At 41.2% G+C, this 23681-nt stretch overlaps 1 protein-coding gene across 43 annotated transcripts in view; it reads left to right on the top strand.

Moving 5' to 3' along the window:
* Positions 1 to 23681, top strand: part of ARPP21 (cAMP regulated phosphoprotein 21) — a 177431-nt gene that overhangs the window by 99288 nt on the left and 54462 nt on the right. For 17 of the 43 annotated variants that reach the window (XM_085538153.1, XM_085538170.1, XM_085538157.1 and 14 more), the window contains 5 exons: positions 10551 to 10659; positions 12382 to 12483; positions 18611 to 18648; positions 20440 to 20499; positions 23000 to 23232. In XM_085538153.1, the coding sequence (XP_085394279.1) occupies positions 10551 to 10659; positions 12382 to 12483; positions 18611 to 18648; positions 20440 to 20499; positions 23000 to 23232 (542 nt within the window). The remainder of the gene's footprint in view (positions 1 to 10550; positions 10660 to 12381; positions 12484 to 18610; positions 18649 to 20439; positions 20500 to 22999; positions 23233 to 23681) is intronic. The other 26 variants (XM_085538182.1, XM_085538175.1, XM_085538180.1 and 23 more) reach the window with 10 other exon arrangements.

Raw genomic sequence — 23681 nt, 5'->3', positions numbered from 1 at the left:
ATGTGACACCTCTATTCTGCGTACCCTCCTAATTCCTATCAGATGACTGAAAGAGCTTTACATGAAAACTATTCATATAATAATACGTATCAGTTCGGTCAGATTCATTCATTATGTTATCGTGATAGGTGGAAGAATGTAGGGGAAGTACTTTTTGGTTGCTTGGTAAATGATGAGGGTTTTCATTCAGTTGAGATCATCCCACACGTGACAGGCATGTCTCTGTTGCAGCCCACTCATGCGTTCCTGTACATTATGGTGTATGCATGAGCGGCAAGGTTCATCAGAATGGAGAAGGTGGAGTGCTTACGTTACATAAATGATTTTATTTGACATTGTCATACATTCTGAGGGTGTGACACACCTGTTATGAACTTTATTCCAATACTCACATCTTCAGTTATGACTAATTTTTTTTCAAGAACATCATGGTCATCATTGTACTATTTTCTTCTCATCTTTCCTGTTGATAATATGTAAATATTGATATAATACTGGCCCAGTCAGAAGGGATTTTGTTTCTTTATAATGCCCCTAAAAGCTCTGGGCAGTACTGCAGTGTTTTCTGTATTGCAGGAGTTGTTTTTTTGAAGTCTGGACTTGTACTGTATCAGCAAGCGACATACATAAAACATGCACTTTGTATGTCGTAACTAGTCTTGTAGATTATTAAGCCTCTGCTACTTTATCTCCTCAGCGTAAGGGGGATTTGATTCACCTGAAGAGAGATGAAGTTCTCAGATTTTCTTTTGTGTATTTACAAAGTGATCTTTCTGTGGATATCATCTCTGCTAGAAGAGTCATGCTGTGCTAATTTTACCATTTTATTATTAGAATCTGGACTTAAGTGTCAGCAAAATGGCATGCACTGAATGATGACTAAGGATTCGTTTTTAAAAAGACTTTTTCCTCTTAACGGAGGTGCCAAGCTTCCTTGAGATGCCAAACGTAATGGCCTTTGGCGCACGTAGCAAAGTATCCCTTTCCCCTTGAGTAAATAAGGTGTTCATGGTTGCTTGGTGTAAATGACTTCAGTTTCTTTAAGCAGTTGTTTGCTCATGGGAAAGGTAGAGTGTATTCCACACACAGCTGGTAGTTGGATTTTGTTCAGATATATGGGAGTAGTTACAGCGTGTACCTGAATGCCTATATCTTACTTTTTGCAAGATTCCAATCAAAGCAATCATCGTTTGTGAGAGTTTGAACCACAAACTGTCTGGTTTTCTAGTTGTTGGGGGTTTCTTTGTTTTGTTTTTCACTTTCCTGTTGTAATACAGAGCATTTGTCTGGCAGGCCGTCTGCTCTATGATCTTGCACCTGCACTGAAGCACCTTATGGCATCCTTGCTTGTCACACATGCACATGGGGGAATCATCTCATGAGAACACAATCACTTTTGGTAGCCATGTGAGACAGGAAAACAGATAAACATCATCATTTTTGCTTTTATGTCCTTTCTGTTGTGGTTTACGTTACTTTTCTTCATGGGAGCTTGAAGTCAGAACTGTTCCTCAGTTTTCTATGGTAGTTCCCTCTTTCCCATGCTTGCTACAGCATAGTTCTTCCCCACCTACTAAGAAATAAGCAGAAACTGGGGATATCTACACATTCCCTCTGTCATACAGTTGATGTCTAGTCAATATACCAGAGTCAAGTGTGAACATAGACAGAAATGCAAGGGTGAGTAGTAGCTGCATGCAACATAAATGGAAAAACTATATAATTGAGCAATAGCACCATAACTGGCCAAGATGTTTTGTTCCAGTTTAAGACAAACATTAAGCAACTAAGAATTTACTAAAAACAGTGATAGCTATGAAGTATATGAAACTACAGCGTTGTATGTGTAGATTTACAGTAACAAGTTATAATTATTATCTTGGATTTTTATTTCTTGGATGTGTTTTCATACCATAATTATGTTGAATGTATGTAGAAATTTAAGGGAATAGAAGTCATGTTTAGGATGGAGAAGCTTGGTGTCCCAGCCGTCACTGCTGTGATGCTCAGCTTTTAGCCTTTCTCTTATTGCTGACCTTACCCACTGCAGCTCAAGCAGGGGAAGGCTTTCACATCCCAAAACAAGCAAGGAAGTTGCCAAGAAACATTTGGGAAGAACGTTAGGAGGGGTTAGACATTTCACATTGAGATTCAGGAAACATCCACCTCCAGCAGAGTCCTGTGCATGTTACTAACTGCTAGGCATTTTAGCAACATGTTGATGTTATACTGCAGCCATTTGTTTCAGTTGTAAAGTACAGTCCTCTCTGAATGCCTTATCTGGGGTTGTGTATTTCAGTACTTGGTGCTGAATCTCTTCTCTGGAAGAATCTGGAAGAGATTCAGGTGTGTTTTTTTTTTAATGCCAGTCTTATTAAGTTATGAAAATTGTTTATTTTCTTTAGCTCAACACTTGCTTGAATTAGGACAGCCTTTTTTTCTCAATACGTTCTCTCTTTTTAGTTTCACGCCTGTCTTACATGTAAGATAGGAAAAAGAACAGTTGGTATGTGTAGGGCTGAGCTGAATATGACCCTTAAATGCTGTTTATACTTTGATCATTGCTTGCCATACACTTGCAAGCTATGGAAATGTCTTGCTCTGTAAATGAGATGTTGGGGTAAACGAACCAGTTCTAGTAGCTCCAGTATTAAATTTTCATCTGATGTAATTTTATCAATACTAAATTGTTTGTAATTAAGGTGGACACGTACTTTACAGCTGTTGTGTAGCGTAATGAAATATTAGTTCAGCATTAATTAGAGGATATATGTATTATTTTTCTGGGTTTTTAATCCTTGTGGTCCCACTCCTTTACAATGCAAATTTTGACAGATGCAGAAAGTTATGGTCACCTATACTGTGCTGGGGAAACTGGAGGTTGCAAAGAGAAAAGAATGCTATGAGATTGCAGGGAGACAATTCGGTTGGGGGAAGTTTGTGCATATTTCATCACTGTTAACCAGTGTCTCTGTGTACTTAGTCTGCAGCAGGAAACTGTCTGTTAATCAAGCTACTGTTGGGCTGTTTGTACTTTGGAATCATTGCAGGCAGGTCTGGAAATCTGAAATGGCATCTGTGATTTACTCACGTTAATTCCTTCTGTAATGGCTGAAATCGTGTGTTAAAATTTGAGCTGTAGTTTTCAGAAATGAGGCACTGATTAGTGAGCAAGGGAATTTTTGAGATGGTCAAAATTATTCTTAGTCATTGCCTTTTACCATTCTGCTGCCTGCTTCTTGTTTAATGTAGGAAATATGACATTATCTCTGGAAATGGAGAAAATGTAATGATTTTTGAGATATTTTTTTCCTTTAATAGCAAAGTCAGATGCTTCTGCTCCCTGCTCCAAGCTAAACTTGGTAGGCTGTCTCTGACAAGTTATTAAAAACCATCACTTCAGGGCAGTGATCATTTATGGAATGACTTCTGGTCCATGACTTTTCCTGCTGGAGATGCAGAGAACAGTCATGACCTGAAGTGGAAGTAAACACAAGAATTTATGATGCAGCAGAGCACTGCTTTGTACACATGGTGCATTCCGAGAGGACTAGTGGTTTCTCAATTATCTTTTGGGGAACCACCTTGCTGCCTTCACTGGAAGCCTTCAAATCTTAGTCTCACTTTCTTTTTGTTGCTCTTTTCCTTGTTGATTTTTGAACTTCTGAGATGTGAAAATGTAATTTTTAATAGATGTCTGCAGTTATGTGGCACTAATTTTCCTCTACATAGAGTGTGCCTAGTCTTTATAACAAAATACAAATGAATTCCACAGTAAGCAATGTTACTACTCAGCTGTCTTTACTAACTAGAAATAAATTGTTGCTTTGCAAAATGTGAAGTCTAGATATAAATCCTGCTATCAAGAGCTAAATCCAAGCCAGGGGATTGGCAACAGGAGAAGCAAATTCCTGAGCCATAGAAATAATCCTAGTTTGATTACAGAAGGACAGTGAAGTATCTCGGTGCTCTTAGAATGGTCCCTGCCTGAGAGAGAAGGCTTTGTATTTCAGCCCCGGTTAGCAGAAAAGCTGGTATGTCAGAATACCCTTGGCTTGCTGGATTATCCCGTGCAGTTTTTTAGTCTTCTAGCCCCAAAATACCAGGCCAAATATTGAAGTCTGTGTTCAGTTGAACTCTCAAGGGTATATGATGCATTCGCATCTGTATATTAAAACAGAATGGCTATCTGGAATTATGCTTTAGGAAAGCTTCTCAGGGTTGTGAGCTGTGCTATGCTAAAGGTTAGACTGGATTTTTTAAAATACTGTGTAGTCTGAAAGACTGCAGGACCTGACCCCCTGCTTTGTCCTCATCTTGTCACAGAAGAGATTCGTAGTGCATTATCTTTGTCCATCCTGCAGCCTCCAGGTTCACCATCATTTTCATAGTGGGAAATACTACTGGTGCCAGGCCCACAGAAATCATGGCATTCAGGTACCAGAGCGTTTTGAAGAGGTGAGGGGGTTTGGTTTTTGCTAAGTGGCAGTCTGCCTGCCTGCTCTGCATAGTGCAAGTGGGTGACAGAATAAACCTCACGTTGTGAGCAACAAGGAAAAGGTCGTAACTTCCGTGCTGTATTACCAGCTCTGTTCCCTTCAATCCTGTCAGATTTATCTGAAGGCTGATCATCTCCATTAGTGAGGGAGAATGCCTATCAGAATCACTTGTGACATTTAATATCCTTGTTGTGCAGTCATAAGTATAGGACATGATCAGATTGCAGATGCTGTTCTGAAAAATGCTAAGAATGTACAGTCCTTACCCAGGAAAAATGTAACATTTGGTATTTGAGGGTTTGTTTTTTTTTCCTGTGCTTTAGAGAAGGCAGCACCTTTAAGCAACTTCCTTGTACAGGGTAGAAATTTTTTGATGGCTTACAGTGTGCTTTTGTCATCATAACAGAAGTTCTTAGTGACTCATACTATAAAAGCAGCAATCTGTTAATGAGGCATCAACCTCCAAAAGCCTGAAATGCCATCTTGAGTGATTTTAAGTGTTAAGTTATGATAATAGAAGTGCACTGTGCTTTAACAATTATCTGTATTTAAATTCCCACTCTGACTTTTAAAAATTGTTAGAGCATCCATCAGCCCTGAAAATACTCAGTCCTTATTCTCAAAACTGTTGTTCTGAGGGAATATAATCAAAGAATTTAAAGCTCTAGGGCTGTAATTCTGCCTGGCGTCATTTTGCTGGTGCTTTTTGACAGTGGTAGTGTTTGCTTCCAACTCTTGTAGATTCTCAAACTCACAGACTGTATCGCCAAGCCTTCAAGACCAAATAAGTCTATTTTTTGTTGTTTTTTTTTTTAAACTGTAGATAATAGAGTTTTGGCCCAAAAAGTAATGCTTATGTCGTTTTATTGTGGCTATAATGCAGAGCACTAGGAGAGCCTCCAGCATAAAACCGAAAAAGCACAGCAGGCAGATGTAGTGGATATTCACAAACTAGCAAAGCAAGAAAGGACGCCATACTGTGTAACAGCATGCCTGCAGAATAGAGGCCAACGTGATGTTGGACCGAGCAGTTGGTTTAATTAAAGACGAGTGCGAATAACAAGAAAATGCGGTTAAGCCATCAGAACACCTTCATAACAGCACCCTAAATCTTCATAACTTCACCAAATGCTGTCAGCATATATGCTTCTCCCCCACACTTAGCATCTCAATGATGTGCTTGTGGAAGAACTCAGAGCCGTTTACTCGTTTTGTTTGCCAGATGATGATCCTGTGGGTACCCATGGGGGCTCTTTGTCCCTTCCTAGCCCCATTACTTTACCTATCTGTTCTTCTGCATTGCCACCCGTTCAGGAGACGAGCATTAACATCCTGTCCCCACTTAGCGCATTCAGTGAACATCACATTGCAAATGCAATGTGGGTGGGTTTTTGCTTTAGGCTTGTGCACACCATGGTGATCTCCACTTTTGAACTTGCTTTCTTATGTTACATTCCTTATACAGCAGCCTCGCTATTACCTGGGAGGTTTTTGCAGATGAAATGCACTACAGCACTTGCTAGATGTTTTTCTTTATCAGGCACTGTGCTGGTAAACTGCCTTTTCCACACGTGGGGAGGTTGTTGCTCCTTTTGAAGGCATCTTGTGCTGCAGAGGCCTGTGTGCTGTAGTGCTGTCAGAAACATATGCCACATAATAGAGATTTATGTGCTGTGTAAGTCAGCCCTGACAATCCCCCGCTGCCTCTGTGCTCTGCTAATGCAGGGACCGCGTCTTCAGAAGTGCAGCATTCGAAGCTCACGCTTGTCTCTTTTCATTTGTTCTTTTGGTGTGGTATCTTTGTTTCTCGTTTTTCAGAGCTAAATAACTTACTTTAAGTGAGCCGTAGATATCCCCCCCCCACTATTTCATTTCTCATCTCGCATATAAATAGAGATTGCTGAAAGTGCATTAAAATGTTTCTAAACACGACACTCACAGCCAAGTGCCCTGTGACTTCCTTAATCATCAGAATACGTGGGCTTTTACCACTCTGCAAAATGTTTTTAGAATCTGTAATTTGATTCAAAGCTGAATACCTGCTTAGGACACTTAGATGGTGGTTCTGGCTTTTACACTGCTACGTACAATGGTTGACTTGGAATCAAAAGCATTAAATGAGCACATAATGGGAATTCTCCTTAAATATTCCATTTTAGTAGCATGCCTCGGGGACAAACTCTTTTCTCTGTCATACTGAGATAAATTGAGAGGAACTCTGCTGAAGTGAATGGAAGAATGGAAGTAGTTCACGTTAAAATCACCATAACGACAACAGAAAAATCTTACAGTGGATGCTGCTATCTAAATCTGAACTTGTTTTTAAAACTTTGACACATGGAAATGTTTATCTACTTATACCAGCTTTCCTTTTTCCAAAACAGAAGCTTAGTTGTAGGGAAAATTTGTTGTCCAGGAAAATCTATTTGGTTGGATTCTTGCTTAAGTAGGGACTGCAGTTGCATTTTAAGGGTCCATATAATGCTAACAGGAGATGTTCATCTGTTTGAGGATGCAAAGAGCAGTGTTTTATTCTGGGAACTGGTTTGTCTTCAGAGGCAAAACTGTCATGTAGTTTCGTAGCAAACTGCATAAAGACTTCCCTGGGAAGGAAGGAATACACTGCTTTTTGCCCTGAAACACATTGCCAGAAAGACAAGTATTTAATTGATACTCATAGCTCACGCATGATAGGAAGTACTAAACCAGTCTGCATGTGATTTGTGTTTTTGTGAAGTTGTGCTTTGGAGCACAGATGGTTTACTTCCACCAATACTTTTGACCAAGAAATATTTGGGTGATCAAAAAGGTTATACCAAAGAAAAACAACTTTATGTTTTTCATTCTGTGCAGTTTTGGTGTTTTTTTTCTCTCCTGTGTGTTGGTTTCTGTGCCTTTAAGGTGTTCAGATTTTCTCAGTATGCTCCCCAAATTACAAAATCCCATTTATTTAAAGGGAATTGGTATTTCCTCCTTAGGCTTTTTTGGAGCAGTGGAGTTTAAGATTCTCAAGTGATCCACTGATCCCAGTCATGGGAACTAAATGAAATACTGACTGTCGTGCATGTGGGTGGCAGTCTTTGTAAGCATATATTTGCAAGTCTGTTTTCTTACACACTTCTGTTAGCATGTAAATACGCAGGTACACTGGATCTATTGGGGTCAACCTCTCAAAATGATGGATAATGTAGGTTGTGGAGTTATTTTGTTTGTTTGCTTTAGCATTTTGTTGGGGTCTTGGGGGGCTTTTTTGTATTGTTTTCAGTTCTTTACGTGTCTGGAAGACACCTGGAGAGTTGCAATACTCAACTCATTAGAAATGCTCAATGTCTCCTTCAGAAGGTTGTTCCAGTCCCATTTTTTTTTACCACTTAGAATTAAACTAAGGTGTGGTAAGCATTTCAAGGTGTCTGTTATGGTAGCAATAGTGAATAAGTTCCAGATTCTGTGTTATTCTGTGGAAATGAACATAATCCATGCTTTGGATTAAGACCTTAATTTAGATCAACACTCTAAATAAGCATGATAAATTCACTCCCTTAGATGCATGACCACAATCTAGTGCATTGTACAAACTCTTCACTATCAGTGCAAAAAAAAGCTTAGAAGGAAAGTAAACGTGGTTTCTTATCAGGGCTTGCATGAAATGAATTCACTGTACCTACTGTATTAAAGTAACTATACATCTTATCAGTGTATTGATAGTATGCTTCATCTTACACAAAATGTTATATTTTTTCTTGCATTTTCAATCTGTTGGCTCACCTTCAAATTCATAAACTAGTGCAGTAGATTTCACCAGGTGAAATACTATATCTGTACTCACATAGTAGACTCCTGTAGCCTTGCTGTGCTCCATCATGCTCTGAACAAACAAATGTCTTTTCACAACTGAGGATCAATCGCATACTGAGCTTGTAGATTAATTTTATTAACAGGCACCAGCAGCTCATTAGTTCTGGCTTGTGGCATGATCTCATGCTTCTCCTTCCAATCATCCTCTGACAGGTGGAAATGTTTTAAAGACACTAAAGGAAGTGAAAATTGGATTTATAAAAATAGATGTATCAACTATTAAAAGCATGTTGTTTATTCTACTATGTTAGTAGTCAGAGATGTTTATTTACTTTTTTTAACAAACTTTTGGTAACTTTGAATCTTTCCTCTGCATTTTAAAGTGAGAAGCATTTATTGTGTGCACTGTATTGTTTGTTAGATCCTTAACAGATAGCTTACAACTATAAATTTTACAGTGATAGTGCATCTGGAGAGGTTTGTATTCTATGCCACAAAACCAGAAAAACAGCATTCTTCAGTTGGTGGTCTTGAAACAGAGTATCTGCAGGTGCACGTCTTCTAACTGTATAGACAGCGCTTATTCGTGAGAACCAAGGCAGAACAGGCCACCTAGCAATCCATTAATTGGATTTTCTATCATTTCTGGTATGATCAACCACCTCTGCCTTTAGTGACCCATGGTGTCAGAACTGTTACAAAAAGCTAGGCTTCTTTGGGCCACCGAGAAGAAGAGACCTGGTTGGTCATGCTGATGGTTGGACTCACTGTTCCTAAAGGTCTTTCCCAAACTAAATGATTCTATGACTCCAAGAGCATCTAGAGAGTCTATTGACAGCTGGAAGTGCCAACCCCTCTGGATAATGGACAGAGTGTTGTAATATTCAAAATCTGTGGAAATCAGGCCACTGTGTTTTGTTGCTTTGTCACCAAAATACAGATTGTGCCCAGAAGTGGGAATTTGTGGCATTGATACAGAAGGGGAGGCAGAAGAGCTGCTCTCTTAATCCTAAATTTCCAACAGTTCATTGCAAATGTTTCCTGCACACCTGATGGTGCATTGCAATGGACTTTAATTATGTTATGAATGCGTGTTGTCTTTGATTAGAAATAGGCTGCTAATTAGTTGAATGCAAATCTGAGTCATATAACAACAAAATGGCAGCTGGTTTACACATAGGATTTAATTTTCCATTCTGGAATGAAGTTTGCAGAGGGCTTTTAAAAATGACTTATGAAGTCACCGAATTCTCTCACCTGCGATTTCTTCAGGGTTGGTCCATTACTGTTGGTGGCAGTTTTGTTCCTGGTTTGTGGAGGTCTATTCAGTAGGCACAAGCATCTCCTCATGATGCAACTGCGGGAAGCAGTTGTGGTTCATTAGCTTTTCAAAACCAGCTTGTGATTTATCAGTGGTTGATAGTATATGGATGCCAGCTCTTTGTGTCTCCAGAGTGTTGGTCACCCTATTGAAATCAGTGGGACACAACGCATTATTATGGGTTGGGGTCCAGGATTGGCACATCCCGGAGTGCTGCTGTCAGCTACAGGGGGTGGCAGTGGCCAGCTCAATAACACAAGATGTTTCTTGCTGTTTGCTTTTTGCACAAGGTGTGAACATGGGAAACATGGAACAGCTCCTCTTGGCTTATGAACCTGAAAATGTGAAGCTTCTAATTTGTACATTTCGGCACTTAAAAAATGAATGTCTGGATGGGTTCAAATCAGTGAACTAATTGATACTCTGTGACTCTTGTGGAGTATTTTCCTCATTTAACGGTGATGAGATAATGACTTGTTTAAGCAAAATATCATCAGTCCCTCCGGTTACGCTTTTATTTGTTAGGAGTAAGAAACTCTTGCTTTTGCTCTTAAGATTTCGATCAGTTTTGCATTACTTGTAAAGGTGGTTTGAAGCTGCTGCGTTGCTGGAGATCCCTGCTACCGAAGGAGCCAAATTAACATGCAGCATGTTAATTTATTTTCCTGTCCTTCAGTCACAGAGAGGAGAGAGAAATATTTCGGTGAATTCCTGCTCCTTGCTACATAACAACAACAAAAGCTATTTATGGCAATAACAGTTAGCAGCGGGGCGATGGCCCCAGGCAGCTATAGGACGCATTTCACGATGAGTACCAATGTTGACTGGTTTTGCACTGAATGCCTCTGTTGAAAACAAAGAGCACTGAGAAAATAAAGTTCGAACTAAAACCGAAAGAAAGATTTTTTTATTGCTATGTTTTACTTTGCTGGCAGACCAGAGCAAAGGTTTTCTGAACATTTAAAAGATGAAAAAGGTGAAGAATCCCAGAAGCGATTTATCTTGAAGCGAGATAACTCTAGTATTGATAAAGAAGACAATCAGGTTGGTTCTCGGCTCGAGAGTGGCTGAAATTTTGTTCTGTTCTTTTCTTTTGTTTTGAAGGCGGGCTGACTGATGTTATTGTTGTTCTTTTGTTGTTGCTCTCCTCTTCCCCCCCACCCCCAAACCCACGCTGCTCCTTGCCCCGCAGCAGCTCTGAGCCCTGCGCGGCCGCTTGCGCCGTGGCAGCGTGTGGGTCTGCATGGGCGGTTTGCTTGGCAGGACGTGCTGCATGCCCACGGGGGGAACGCCGAGGCTCGGGCTGCGTTGGAAGGCCGTGCTGGTTGCATTTCTCCATTTGTCGCCTAACGATGGCAGCTGTTCTGCTCCCTACAGCTTGCTCCTTCAGTTGTACCCATCCATTCGGAGCTGGATTTCAGTACGGACCGATGATAAACCGGTGTAGTCCAAAAAGGAGAAAAAAACACAAACAAACAAACAAAAAGCCCCTAACAAACATGCTATGGTGAGGCCAGGTGGATTTTTAAACCATCCTAAAATAAGTTTTGACCAGAAATGAGTCAGTCCCATCTATTAGCTCCCTTCCCTCCCCCTGCCCTCACCGTGTGTTACTGTCTGTGTGACTGACCTGCTTGTTGTGCATGCACCATGGCACCAGTGTCCCCGTGTTGCTCATCTCATAACGTGGCATTGCTGGAGGTGAGCGATGCATAGGGAGCACCAGGGGAGCACGTGCCTTTGTGCTGCCTTCAGTCAGTGTTGTGCTGTTCTGGTCTTGTGCAAGCTGTGTATGTGGAACATATTAACAACAAACAAAACAAAACAAAACAAAATGGTTCTGACACAAATTGCTGTGATGAGAAAATTCTCCCAGGTAAGAAGACTGTGTTTTCTTTGCTTAGGTTGTCTTTGTTGGAAGTACCTGCTCTAGTGAGTCTCTCATTGCCACTCTCCTTCATGTTTTCAGTAAAGGACTGATTTTCCTTTTTTTTTTGTTTCCCTTGTCTCCACATGGTACGTAGCAGCCTTGCAGTTTGGCTGCTTCTCAGTTGGCTTAGAAGCCAACTCTCAGCCATTTTCAGGGTGTGGTGAGCTTGGGGATCAGCCAGAGGAACACAGCGTGACCAACCAGAGAGTGCTAAGCAGGTGGAGGAGAGCAGTACCTAAAACATAACAGCAAACAAAGCACTTCTTGCAGAGGGCCCTCCTCTCTACCCTCCCACCCCAGGCCACAGCCTCTTCCTGCACTGTGGTTTATTGATGGGCAAAAAGGGCCATGCGTTTCCGGTGAAAATGAAGTTAGGGGTTCCTTATGTTGTGTAAATAGTTCTTGTACAAAGCACTTGGGACTTCTCCTTATTAAGCTAGCCTTTGGTGGGCTTCTTTTAGAGCTCACAACTTAGGTCTTACTGCCTAGTTTTCCTCCTTCCTTCCTTCCTTGATCTCATAGGCAGCACAGTGCTGCCCGCCTTCCCATCTATTGGCTGCTAGGAGACCCAAGAGATGGTCAGAAGCAAAGGCTTGGGGTGAGAACAGGTGGATTTAGGGCTGTGGGTTGCAGCCATTGGGCAGGAAGCCTCCTGTCAGCACTGGACTCCATGGGCAACATCTGCCTGGGAGCCCTCGGGTGCCGTAGGAGTGAAAGCTATCGTTTTCATGGTTCATTTGTTTGAGTGAACATTGATTATTCTCAGCTGACAGTTTCTTAATGGCAGTTTTTAACAGCTCAACTTATATAACCCTCCTGGTTTTTTTTCTGCTCAGCAAAACAGAATTCTTCCATTTAGAGATGACAGACGAAGTAAATCAATTGAAGAGAGAGAAGAGGAGTATCAGAGAGTGAGGGAGAGAATATTTGCACAAGATGTGAGTAGTTGTTTTCCTTGCCTCTTTAGTGCCATACCTTTCCCGGTAGCCAGCCAGCACTGCCCCTGCAATGTGAATGCTGGATTTGCACCATGAGCTGGAGGTGACAGGGAAAGGCTCTGAGAGAAGCTTCAGGTGCTGAGGTTGCTTTCTGGAGGAGGACTTGCAGGGATATGGGTAGAAGAAAGAGGAAGCCCAGCATGTTGTCTGAGAAGTGCTTTTCCTGATTCTTTGAATGTTCGTGTTTGTGTGGTTGAGGTTTTCTTCTTTTTCCTTCTCTTTTTCCAACCAAAGAGCAGCAATTTAAATGGACACTCTCAATGATCTCAAATAGCCGTATTATTTCATATACCCCGAGCCATATCACTTTTTTTCAAATAGCATTCAGCAGAGCCACCCGATGGTTGCGTGCTTTGGATCAGCGCTGTACAGCTAAAAGACTGAGGACAAAGAAAAGTCAGAGGGTAAACATGGAGCTGCATAGGTTTTCTGAACTGACTGATTATTTCTGCCATCAGGAATCCTGCTGATGATTATAGCATGAATAGAATAAAGTGAAATAGGCATTGTAATCCCTGCCTTGCCAAAAAAAGAAAAAAAGAGCTTAAACAGCAAAGCTACATTTCTAGGGGAAAACATTTAAATCTGAAATGTCTGTGAGCTCTACTTCATGTTCCTTGAAAAAAGAAAATTACAGTCCTACTGTAATGAAGGGATCCTAAAAGGAGTGAGGAAAAGAAAGGAAGTGGGGGCAGTTGGTAGTTTTGTTTCATCTCACATCTCTTTGGAAGCCCTGCCACTTAGAGGAAGATGGGAACGAAACCAATTAAAATGTACTGAATCATATTTGGCAGTGTCCTTTTAAATTAAAACTGTTCCTATGTTGCAGGACTAATACTGTTGTCTGAGATAACCTTTTATTTTGCTCTGGTTTTGGAGTTCGCGCATCCAGGTTACTTCTTTTTAGTAGAACATGTTCTATGGTTTTAAGGTGTGTGTTGTCTCATTTGTGATAAGTTTCGCTCGTTTAGAAGTAGCTTGCCACATCTGAATGTTTTTAGCCTGGCTTTTTCCTTGTAGTCTAAGAAAGTCTCAGTAAAACAGAAGGCCTTCAGTTTATGTTATACTTCCAGCACAGGGGTCTGATGTGCGTACTGTCACAGTATGTACAGTAGAGTTAATGAGTCATTCATGAGCCTCTTCTTGCAACCTGTCTTCTGTATGAAAGATGCTGTCTCTGGAGTATTACAAGGGAACTTGTGCAAAACCAAAAATTATTTGGGTTTTGAAGCAGGCTGCAAATGAGGCAAAAGGTTGTTAAAAAAGCAGCAGCTAGGAATGCCAGGCTGGGAAGCAGATGATTGGAGAAGTGTGCTGGAACTCACTCCCCAGTGTGCTGCAGTTCTTATTTTTAGACTGCTGAGCTTTGAGGGTAAGTGTTGAGCTTTGAGTTGCTTGCAGTTGGAGGGTGTTGTGGTCTGTTGGGTTAGCACCTCCAAGCAGCAAGGCCCAAGCAATGGTCTGGTTGTGGTAGGCATTCATATGGATGTGGAATGAGCATGTTTCCAATTAGCAATGTAGATCTCTCCCTCTCTCTCTCATATCCACTCATTTGGTCTCTCTCTCTGCTGTTGTAGGTGCTAATGAGCAAGAAATACATCACGTTGCAGTGAATTTCAGCAAGTTGTACTGATAATATTAACAGGAATGTATTTCTTAGCTGAGCTGAGCTTTTCTTTGTTTTTTGAGTGGAGCTCTCTCATCATAGTGAGGCATTTCTAGAATGATGTCAGAGGGTCGCGGTGGTGGACGGTGTTAACTTCTGGTTTGTTTTAGGAAAGAGAACTATAGCTTCCTATCCTAGGTAACCACTTGCTGCATGTAGAACTTTTTAGTTTTAAAGCACTCTGCAGTCATTTGTAAATCCATTTTCCCCAAGTTTCTCTGAGGTAGGTACCTAAGCACATAAGCCTTGTCATCTTGCAAATTACAGATGTAGAAAGACAAGGAAAATTAATCATGGTATGAAGAGTTAGTCATGTGGTGTTTTTATTACCTGTATGCTATTTACACTCCTGTAGTCAAGCCTTTGTCTGTGCCTTGCCCGTGAACCTTAGAAAATGGTTTATGGATATTCCACTTCTACTTAGAGCACACATGAAGAGGACTTGCATGAGAAGTCTCCAGAGGGCAGCAGTGAAGGTGCAAACGTGACTTGGTGCACCTAGCATCACTCAGAATGTGCCTCAAGTATCTCAAACTCTGTGGAAGATAGATCAACCCAACTATCAGAAATTGGAACAATATTTAGGAGAAAAGGGCAATCTGGTGATAGAGGCAAAGAATCCTATGCATGTTTCAAGTACCGTGAAAAATACCTTAACCTGCTCCCCACGTATGGAGCAACAGAAAGCTTCCTTACTCTTCCTTTGATTTTTTAGCACTCCAGTGCACCAGATATCTTCATTTCTAAGTTTAAGATCAATATGTTCATGAATAATGCTATCATCATGGTAGTCCTCATGATGATTAGTCTGATATTATTCAGTCTAAATTATACTCCCTGTCAAATTTTCCATCTGCTGTGTTGGCTATCATAAATTTTGATAAGGGAAGCTGGAGGTTCTAATGGCTCCTGTCATGTAGAGTCGTAGCAGGTGGCAGGCACTGAGAGAAGCATGTTAATGACGTAACTTAATAAAAGGATGGGTAAAGAGGTAGGTAGTGTTTCTGATAACTTCAGCTCACTGCAGTAGGAACTGCAAAGCATGTACCTCCTGAACTTATAGATTGCTATAGCACTAAACCAGCACTGCATGAGCTCTGTTACGCTCAAGGTTATTTTTCAGTTGTAAGGCCTGCAAGCTTCCTATCATAAACTTATTTTTATTGTAAATCTGGCTTTACAACAACTTGTCAGTTTTATGACCAAGGGCACATAGGACCTGGAGTATCCAGGTCTTGAAAAGAAGTTTCCCATCTAAGCTGCTTCAGCTGTTCTTATTGCATTGAAAATAATTCCCTGAGGAAAATACTAATAATAAAATCTTAAAGAAAAGAAAGGTGTATGTTACTCTTTAAATACTCATCAACATAAATCATAGATTTAAGTCAGAATCCTGAATATGTATGTAAATGGCACAGTAAGTTTGGCTTTTAAGCATGCAGAAAATTGATTCTAGAGACAAGCAGTTAAATTACTTTGGGGAAATTTCATTTTTTTAGGTTAATGCAATGTATAACCTCGTGATCCAGAATCACATAAGAATCATTCACTGTTCATAAACATATTCTCTAGTAATTATTGTGCATTCACTGAAAGATATAGATATTGTATTAGTTACACAAATGCCAGAATTGCCCATGGTGCGCATGGTACTAATTAAAGGAAATACAGCACAATATTATTTTTGGCTGTTAGTTGTTATGGCTGTTTTTGACTAAGCAGTGTATTTTGAAGGGCCAGATCCTTTAGGTAAAATAAATCATGACTCCTCTGATTAAGAAAGCATGGAGGATCTTCACTGCTTTCTGATTCAGGAGTCACTGAATGAATGTTTGAAAAGCTGGCTTCATCCTTGTTTTATCCTATAGGAAAAGAATAGGAAGAAAATAGACAAAACCAGGAAATGCCTTGTGTTGGCATGCATAAACCCATACATATCAAGGCTCCAGAATGGCTGTACAGAGCCCTCCTTTTTTTGCTGCAGACCAAGCAATTAGCATTTGTTGTAAGCCTGAGATCTATCAAATCTCGTTAACTGACATGCAGATGCTTACCTGATGTTATCCACTGCAGGATGTTGCTGCATGTTAATTGTTATCTTTGCGGGCTAATGTAATTGAAAACAAGAACAGCAACCCCCAGTATACTAAGTGCTCAACAAAGCTGAAGCACATCTTCCAGTTGAGACTTAAAATGGTTCTGGGAAATTATGGAATGAAAGACTAGTTTAATAAGTGACGATTAGTCATACAGAGAACCATAATGGAAATCTTGCATGTAGAAGTCTCTGAGGAGGTGAACTTGTAGGTAATCTTGCATAACCTTTTTTCCTTTAGTAGATTTGTTGTCAGTGTCTTAGATCAGTGTAAAGAGCCAAGAGTTTTAAAAACCTTTTTCACAACATCTGTTCTGTGTATGTACGTAAGGCTCAACTTAAAGTACCTTGAAAGCTTACTGATGCTCTAGATCAGGAAGGTGAGTCCTAACATTGTAGTAGTTGAACTGCTACCCAGAGCTGCTTAGCCATCTGACTTTTTAACAGTAAGAGTAACATCATAAAGGAAGTGCCCATCTTTTCACCCTCACGCCCATACTGAGAAATAAAATTTCTAAGGATTGGTAGCTCTTTGCCATCATCTTCTGCCAGAAGGGCAAAGGGAGTTATTACAGAAACTGTCCTTAGGTCTATAATGCAGTTTGTAGTGGTTCCAATTATGACACTAGAAAGGGAGCAATCCTCTCTACTTGCTTAATAAAGTGTAAGTCTCAAATACGTATTCTGCTTTATGCCCATTTATTTAAAAACTTAAAACAGTCATTAAAAGAAATGCTTATAAGCACTTCTGCACACAGGTACACGCCTCTTTGCTTTTAACTTACTGGGGATGCAGACCAGTATTTTGGTTGGAACAGAGGTTTTTATTGTTTATGGAAGAGCCAGCTGTTAAGGCTGCTTTGGGAGGTTGACTGAGCTGAAGTCATTGCACAGCTGCCCATCATGAACCACTGAGAGAAGATGCAGCCTCATGGTTGAAGTGGTACAAACCCACAGGGGGATTTTAGTAGACATTGAAGTTGTTAGACTGTGCAAAGGATCCCAGTGGAATAGTTTGTGTCTCCTCTTAGCCTGGGATGGAGCCCTAGGTCTGTCGCAGTTAAGTCTCTGGCAATAGAAACCTAGGCCCTGAAATGCCAGGGTTTTGTGCTAATGGGACATGCTTGCCACCAGTGCAGACCAGAGCCCTGCACATTTGATTCCTCTGGAATTCCTCACATTTGGCTGGGGAGCCTGCCTGAGAAGCATTCACCAGGGAGCTGCCTGCTCCATACAGCATCCCTGGATTGGGTGCTGGGTGGGCAAATGGCAGCGCTGAAGAGAATCCGCTCTGTGTCCTCAGGGCTGAGTTCATACATTTCCTATACAAATAGAAAGTGACACTGACAATGGTGGCATGCCATTATTCCTTGAGCTGAGTCCCATTGTTATGGAGGGGATGGGCATGAGCTGTGGTGTCTTCAACCCCTTGCTTTCCTTTTGTTTAAATTCTATATTAGTACTGTCTGTCCTTTCTTCTGTACCTCATGGAGATATAATCCAGTGACAGCTACGAGGCAGTTTGTGTAGCAAACATGAAATAGGAGGGAAATGGAAAAAATCAAAGTGGTGGAATTATTCATGGGAAATTGAGCACAGCTTCATTTCTCTGCATAAAAAAATTAAGTAATGCCAAAAGAATTACACACTTGCCGATAGGATTTATTTCTTCTGAGCCTTTCACCTTTCTTGGTGTCTAAGTCATCTAAGTCCTCCAGCAGAGAACCATTTTTGCAATAGATTTTATTATTGATGTTAATGCTATTATTAATATTACCCTCATTTTATATCTCGATGTGGGTATGGCTGTTTCCTCTTCACGCGAAATCACGTAGTATTTCTTAAGTACTATAGTATCTTCTCTCCCTTTGAAGAACTTTGTTGACTTTGCATGCTCTCCTCCTGTTTGTCCTCCCTACCTGCGGCTCTGTGCTATTCTGCAATCTTATTTCTGGGTGGTAGGGCTGACTTGCGGAACGTCTCTTTATGTAGGCAAAACGTTTTTCCCCTTGAATCACCGGCATTTTGCACATTCCACCTTCTTCAGATCTCAGGACTGAGAAGTTTCAGTTTGTTTCCAAACTGAGACCCCTTGTTAGCAATGTGTCGTAATGCATGGAATTTATTTAACTGGCCTGACCTCATTCTTGACCTTTTTTCCCCTCTTGTCTTCTGCAAATGCAAATGATGCATGAATTGAAATCCCCTTTTGCCTGACCAGGGGAGATAATTCTAAGAACAAGGAAGGAATTGGAACAGCAGAGCATATCTAGAACGTCTGATACAATGCCTTTTTTATTTTTCAGTCAGTTTGCTCCCAGGAAAACCTTTTTGTGGAAAACAGGTAAAAAAAAATACAGCTTTTTTTTTTTTTTCCAATTAATTTCTCTAGCTGTTTCTCTCTTACCATTTGGTGTATCCATAGCTGTTTATCTTAATGCCAAAAGCGCTGATCAAATTCATGATCCATAACAACTGTGGTGTTTTTCTGCTTTGGGGAGGGGGGACAGCTGGGGAGGAAGGGGTTGCCTTGCAATGCTGTGTTTGAATCAATAAGTAAGGTATTGGTGCTGCTTTCCCCAGACTTCGCATTTCACTTTCAAAACGTAGTTATGGGGTGGTGGTGTAGGAGAAAGCCCATCTAATGTTTCATTCCAAGTGACTAATCTCTCTCTGGAGTGCCTTCAGAATTTAACTTATCGATCTGTAAAAAGCACTCTAACAGCAGCTGGCTGGTGGTATTTACAAAACACAGCATTTGTGTGTCTGGTGCTTAACCTGCTTTTCTTGGCAGCACTGAGCCGCTTGATTCTGTTGAGGGCTCAGGTCCTGCCTGCTGTGGTCCTGCATTGTAATAATGCAATAGTGGTACCTGAGCCAACTGTTACTGCATTACTGTGTGATGGTTCTTCAGGTTCCTTGTAATAAACCCACTTCAAGCAAAGGGAAGAAGAAACTGTGTGTTAATTCTTTAAGGTATATGAAATACAAAGCTCTGTAGCAGCCGTAAATAAACATAAAAGAACTTAGAAACCGTGTGCCATTATGGCAGATGAGGATTTTAATCAAAATGCTGGGCATTTCACTGGTGAGCACTGGAGCTGCACATGTTCTAAAACTGTTGGCTTGGAGAAGATCGTCTTTCACAGTATTTCTGTCTTTGTACATCCTTACTTTTGTCATTAATGAGTAAGGCTGTTCCTATAGTAAATGACTCCTTAGTAATGGTACAAAACAGCCTTTCTGGTGGATAGTCCTGAAGGGGGAAGGAGGTATATCCCTCAGGATGTCCCACTGCCACCTAACCACCTTGCGTTCTGAGAGCCCAGTACATTACCTCAGCTGCTCCTTCTGTAGCACGAGATACATTTTGCCAGAATAAATCAAAATTGCAACAGAGGAACCCTGAAAAACCAAAAGAAGATATTCACATAAATGTACTTTATTATCCCTGGAAATGGGAGAATGAGTGTGAGGATGCACACTCAGGTGAAGATCAGAAAAAGACCAGGGTGCAATCTGGACTTCCGCTACACTATTACCAGGAGAGCCCTCTGCTCCATCCATCAGAGCGCTGCTTTTTCTTGCTGCATGCCTTACAGCTGTTGGCCAGGTGAAACACTTAAACTCATACTGAGCTCTGTGCACGTGAACAATCTTGTGGATTTGCTGTGTTGGAAGTTATGTATATGTTTAAGTGCTTTGCCTTTTTTTTTTTTTTTTTTTTCATCAGAAAACCTGAGCATTTTTCTGTGCTGCAGAGATTTTCAAGGGACGTAGCATGTACTTAAAATTATACTTGCAATATTTTGCTGGCTTGCATTTTTATGTTCTATTAGGTGATATTCTAATGAATTTTCTTCTAGATGTAGAAGTATGGTTCCTTGGCTTCTGAGAATTACCTTGCTTGGTAACAGGAAATGTTGAATGGCCTTCAGCCTCCCTGGCTGACATTGCTTATGTTCGGTTGACTGCCAAGTTGTGGGAGTGGGAATTGGGGGCCAATTTTAGCCTTGCTTCTTTAACTGTTAACCTGACAAGTTGGAAGATACTGCTAGAAACTAAATGTAATCTTAAGGATAGATTTGTTTTACTGTGTGTATTACCATAATCTTTCTTTTCCTTTTTTTTTCAGTAGGCTCCTGGAAGACAGTAGTATATGCAATGATACCCATAAGAAAAGACAGCTGTTTAGGTTTGTATGGCTTACTTTGTTTAATATTTGTTTCCCAGTAACTCTCAGTTGTGATTCTACTTGCGTCCTTGCCAAGGACACCTTTTCTGGGTGTGGGTATGTCATTTTTCTGTCCAGAAGGGAGCACAGAAGGTTGTATTTTGCTTATCCCATGCTCTCTGAATGAGGAGATCACAGCAGGACACCTTTCTTTGGCTTTACCGATCATCAGCTCAGGAACCACATCTAGATTTTCAGCCATTCAGACTCCCACAATTTTGGGATGACTGTAACTGTTGGAGTCCATTTTGCTGTAGTTCAGGCATTTTTCACAGATTAGTGCCCAGCCTGACATTTTTTTCCATCTTTGTTTTATTAAAAGCTGCAATAAAAATGTAATGAGGTGAAGCAGCAGTGCCTGGGAGAAGTTTTTTTTGAAACATTGCCTTTCTGTTCCTAAACCTTTTTCCATCTGCCCAGAGACTGTTCAGTCATAAACTGTATCCCAAAGAGCATCCTATGACACAAACTGTCAGTGCACATTTTCATGGAGAGCACCGGGGCAGTGGAAGACTCAACCTGATCCATCTGAGGGACTTAGACAGGCTCCCATCCCACACCAGGAGCACCAACAGATAGAAATCAATCAAAGTTTGGCATGCCAAGCTTTTTTTAAAGTCAGTCAGCTGCCACAAATTTTAAGCAGAGCAGGCAGAAGTAACGAATTCTTTCAGTAGCATATCCTTCATCTAGTAGAGCATGGGCATAGCTAGATTTGCTGTTTGCATATGTAGCGGTGATAGTTTGTCACTTTAAGCTTATATCACCTCTGTTAACATGATTTTCAATATGAGGTGTGAGGACACAGGATTGTTTGATGTGTATATTTGTTTGCCAATTGTGCATGTCTGCACAGCATCCACGGGAGATGACAAGACCACGGGTGGAGGAGAAGAGCTGGAGCTGGCAGAAAATCTCCATGCTTTGGGCTAGCCCTGGTGAACTGATGGTCTTGGATTGGGCATGCAGGAGTAAGGAAGCATCAGAAATATCCACGCAGAAGCTCTTAATAAATGATACCTGTTCAGGTTTGGGGAGCAAATAGGAATTTTGTGTAACATGCAACTACAGAGAATGGGGATGCAGAAGCATTCGTTTTCTCTCCCTCTCTTTCACTAGAATATAAAGATAAGAGAATTACTAATTTTTAAGCACAGGTATGCAAAAGTGTCTGTAAATAATAAGCTTCTTTTCCTTTCCAATTAAATCTTAAAGATAATTTCTTTTTAAAATTTTTAAATCTTTTTTTCCCCTCCCCCCCTTTTTTTTTATTTTCTATGTTGTTGCTTCTGTGCTGTTTCTCTTCGTGTTTTCCCTCTGTCTGGGTCTAGCAAAGGTCAACAGGTAAATGCTGCCGATCACATGGGTGTGCGGCTCTGATGGCGGGCAAGGAACGCATCAGCCTGATCCCATCCTTGGCACCCTGCTCCTTCTCGTCCTGAGTGGCACAGCTTGGCACGTTCTCCAGTGAGAGAGCAGGAGCCACACTCACAGGGAGAAAGGGAGTGGAGGAGCAATAGATCCACTCTCATCCTTTTGATTTCTAGAAAGCGCTTTGGTGGAGAATATTGCAGAATAAGACAGGGGATGGGAAATGTCTTCTAATAGCCTTCCAAAAGTCATTGTCACCAGCCTCACTTGGGTCATAGTTCACTAAGCCATAGTAGGGCATGCTGATTCTGTCATTTTAGCAACGCAGTGTAAGCTGTTTGTCATAAATAAGGCAGATTTTACTCTGTCTTTTGCTCTCTGCTCCCAGTTTGCTGTGTTGTCACTCACAGTATTATGGATGCTCCGCAGCTGTTCAAGGACAGGCAGTTTCTACCCAGAGCTTTTTGCAGTTTAAAGCTGGGATGCAGACAGAGGGGGGAACATGGTGACATTTTTAGTGTATGCAGAGGGAAAAAAAACAAACTTGAGAGGGTCTCTAAATTGAGAATAGTGTTGAAAAGTTTGGGCTCGTGCTGAGAGGACACTTTCAGGGTAGGGGGTTGAGTGACTTTCAGAGCAGATGAGTGGTGGTGAGGTAGGACAGAAAGAAAGAAGGTGGTTGTGAAGACAAGAGGTAGAGGGCAAGTGATGTTAGTGAGGAAAGATTTGATGGACAGCAAAGGCAGCAGTATTGAGGAATTTCCTGAGGTAGGGATGGGTAAACAGGCAGTGGATGTGCTGCATCACCCAGTATGATATTGCTTCATGAGTCTCCTCTAGTGAAAAGCTCCTGGGATGTATGGGAAAGGGGAGCACTGGCAAGTGCTGTGCATGTAAAGAAGAGTTGCAGCAATGTTAATTTGCTCAAGGTGGATGAGTATTGGGGTCAAGTCCCCCCTTCTAGGCATGCTTTTGTAAACGCAGAGTACTTCCTTTTTCTTTAGTTGGCTCACTGCAGGGTACCCAAAGATAGGCTCTTCCCTGACATCTTTTTGTTTGTGTATGAATCTTTGTTTTCCAATGTCCGCAGGGGTAACAGAGACAGCACAGGGAAGGCATCTGGCAGTCGGCAGAGCAGCACGGAGAATGAATTGAAATGGACAGACCACCAGAGGCCATGGAGCAGCACAGACTCAGACAGTTCAAATCGAAATTTGAAGCCAGCCATAACAAAGACAGCAAGTTTTGGTGGCATAACCGTCCTGACGAGAGGAGATAGCTCATCAAGTAACAGAAGTACCGGCAAACTGTCTAAAACAGGTAGCTAGTACTGTATTGGGTTCACAGTACTCTTCTATGGGCAGTGATAAATGTACATGGCAGGTGTGTTTGCTACTGGGTGTTCAGTGTATAGGATTTGAGAAGAATGCCTGGTCTTTGAGATCTGCAAACCCTAGGTGTGAAGTAGGCTTTCCTATAATAGAGTATTTGCACTTCCTGTTTGGTTGATCTCTCTAATTGTAGCCTCAAAAGGTAATAGCTTTTGTAACAACATAAATGAATGGCGCAGGCTGCACCTTTGTATTAGCCGCACTCTTTCTGAATTCTGAGTAATGATGTCCCATGGCTGATGAGAATTCTGGGAATGCTCTGTTGTCACTGCTAAAATACAGACCGCCTGCACTCTGGAGTACTGCCTCTCCCCATCTGTTGGTGGATGAGCCAATGTGCTGTGGTAGAAGCCGACAGAAGCTCTGGATTCACAGAGGTCC

Source organism: Coturnix japonica, chromosome 2 (genome assembly GCF_054131305.1).
Source record: "Coturnix japonica strain WE chromosome 2, WE-NBRP24, whole genome shotgun sequence".
NCBI lineage: Eukaryota > Metazoa > Chordata > Aves > Galliformes > Phasianidae > Coturnix > Coturnix japonica.
The sequence above is the reverse complement of the archived record's forward strand: the minus strand, read 5'-3'. Positions and strand labels throughout refer to the sequence as shown.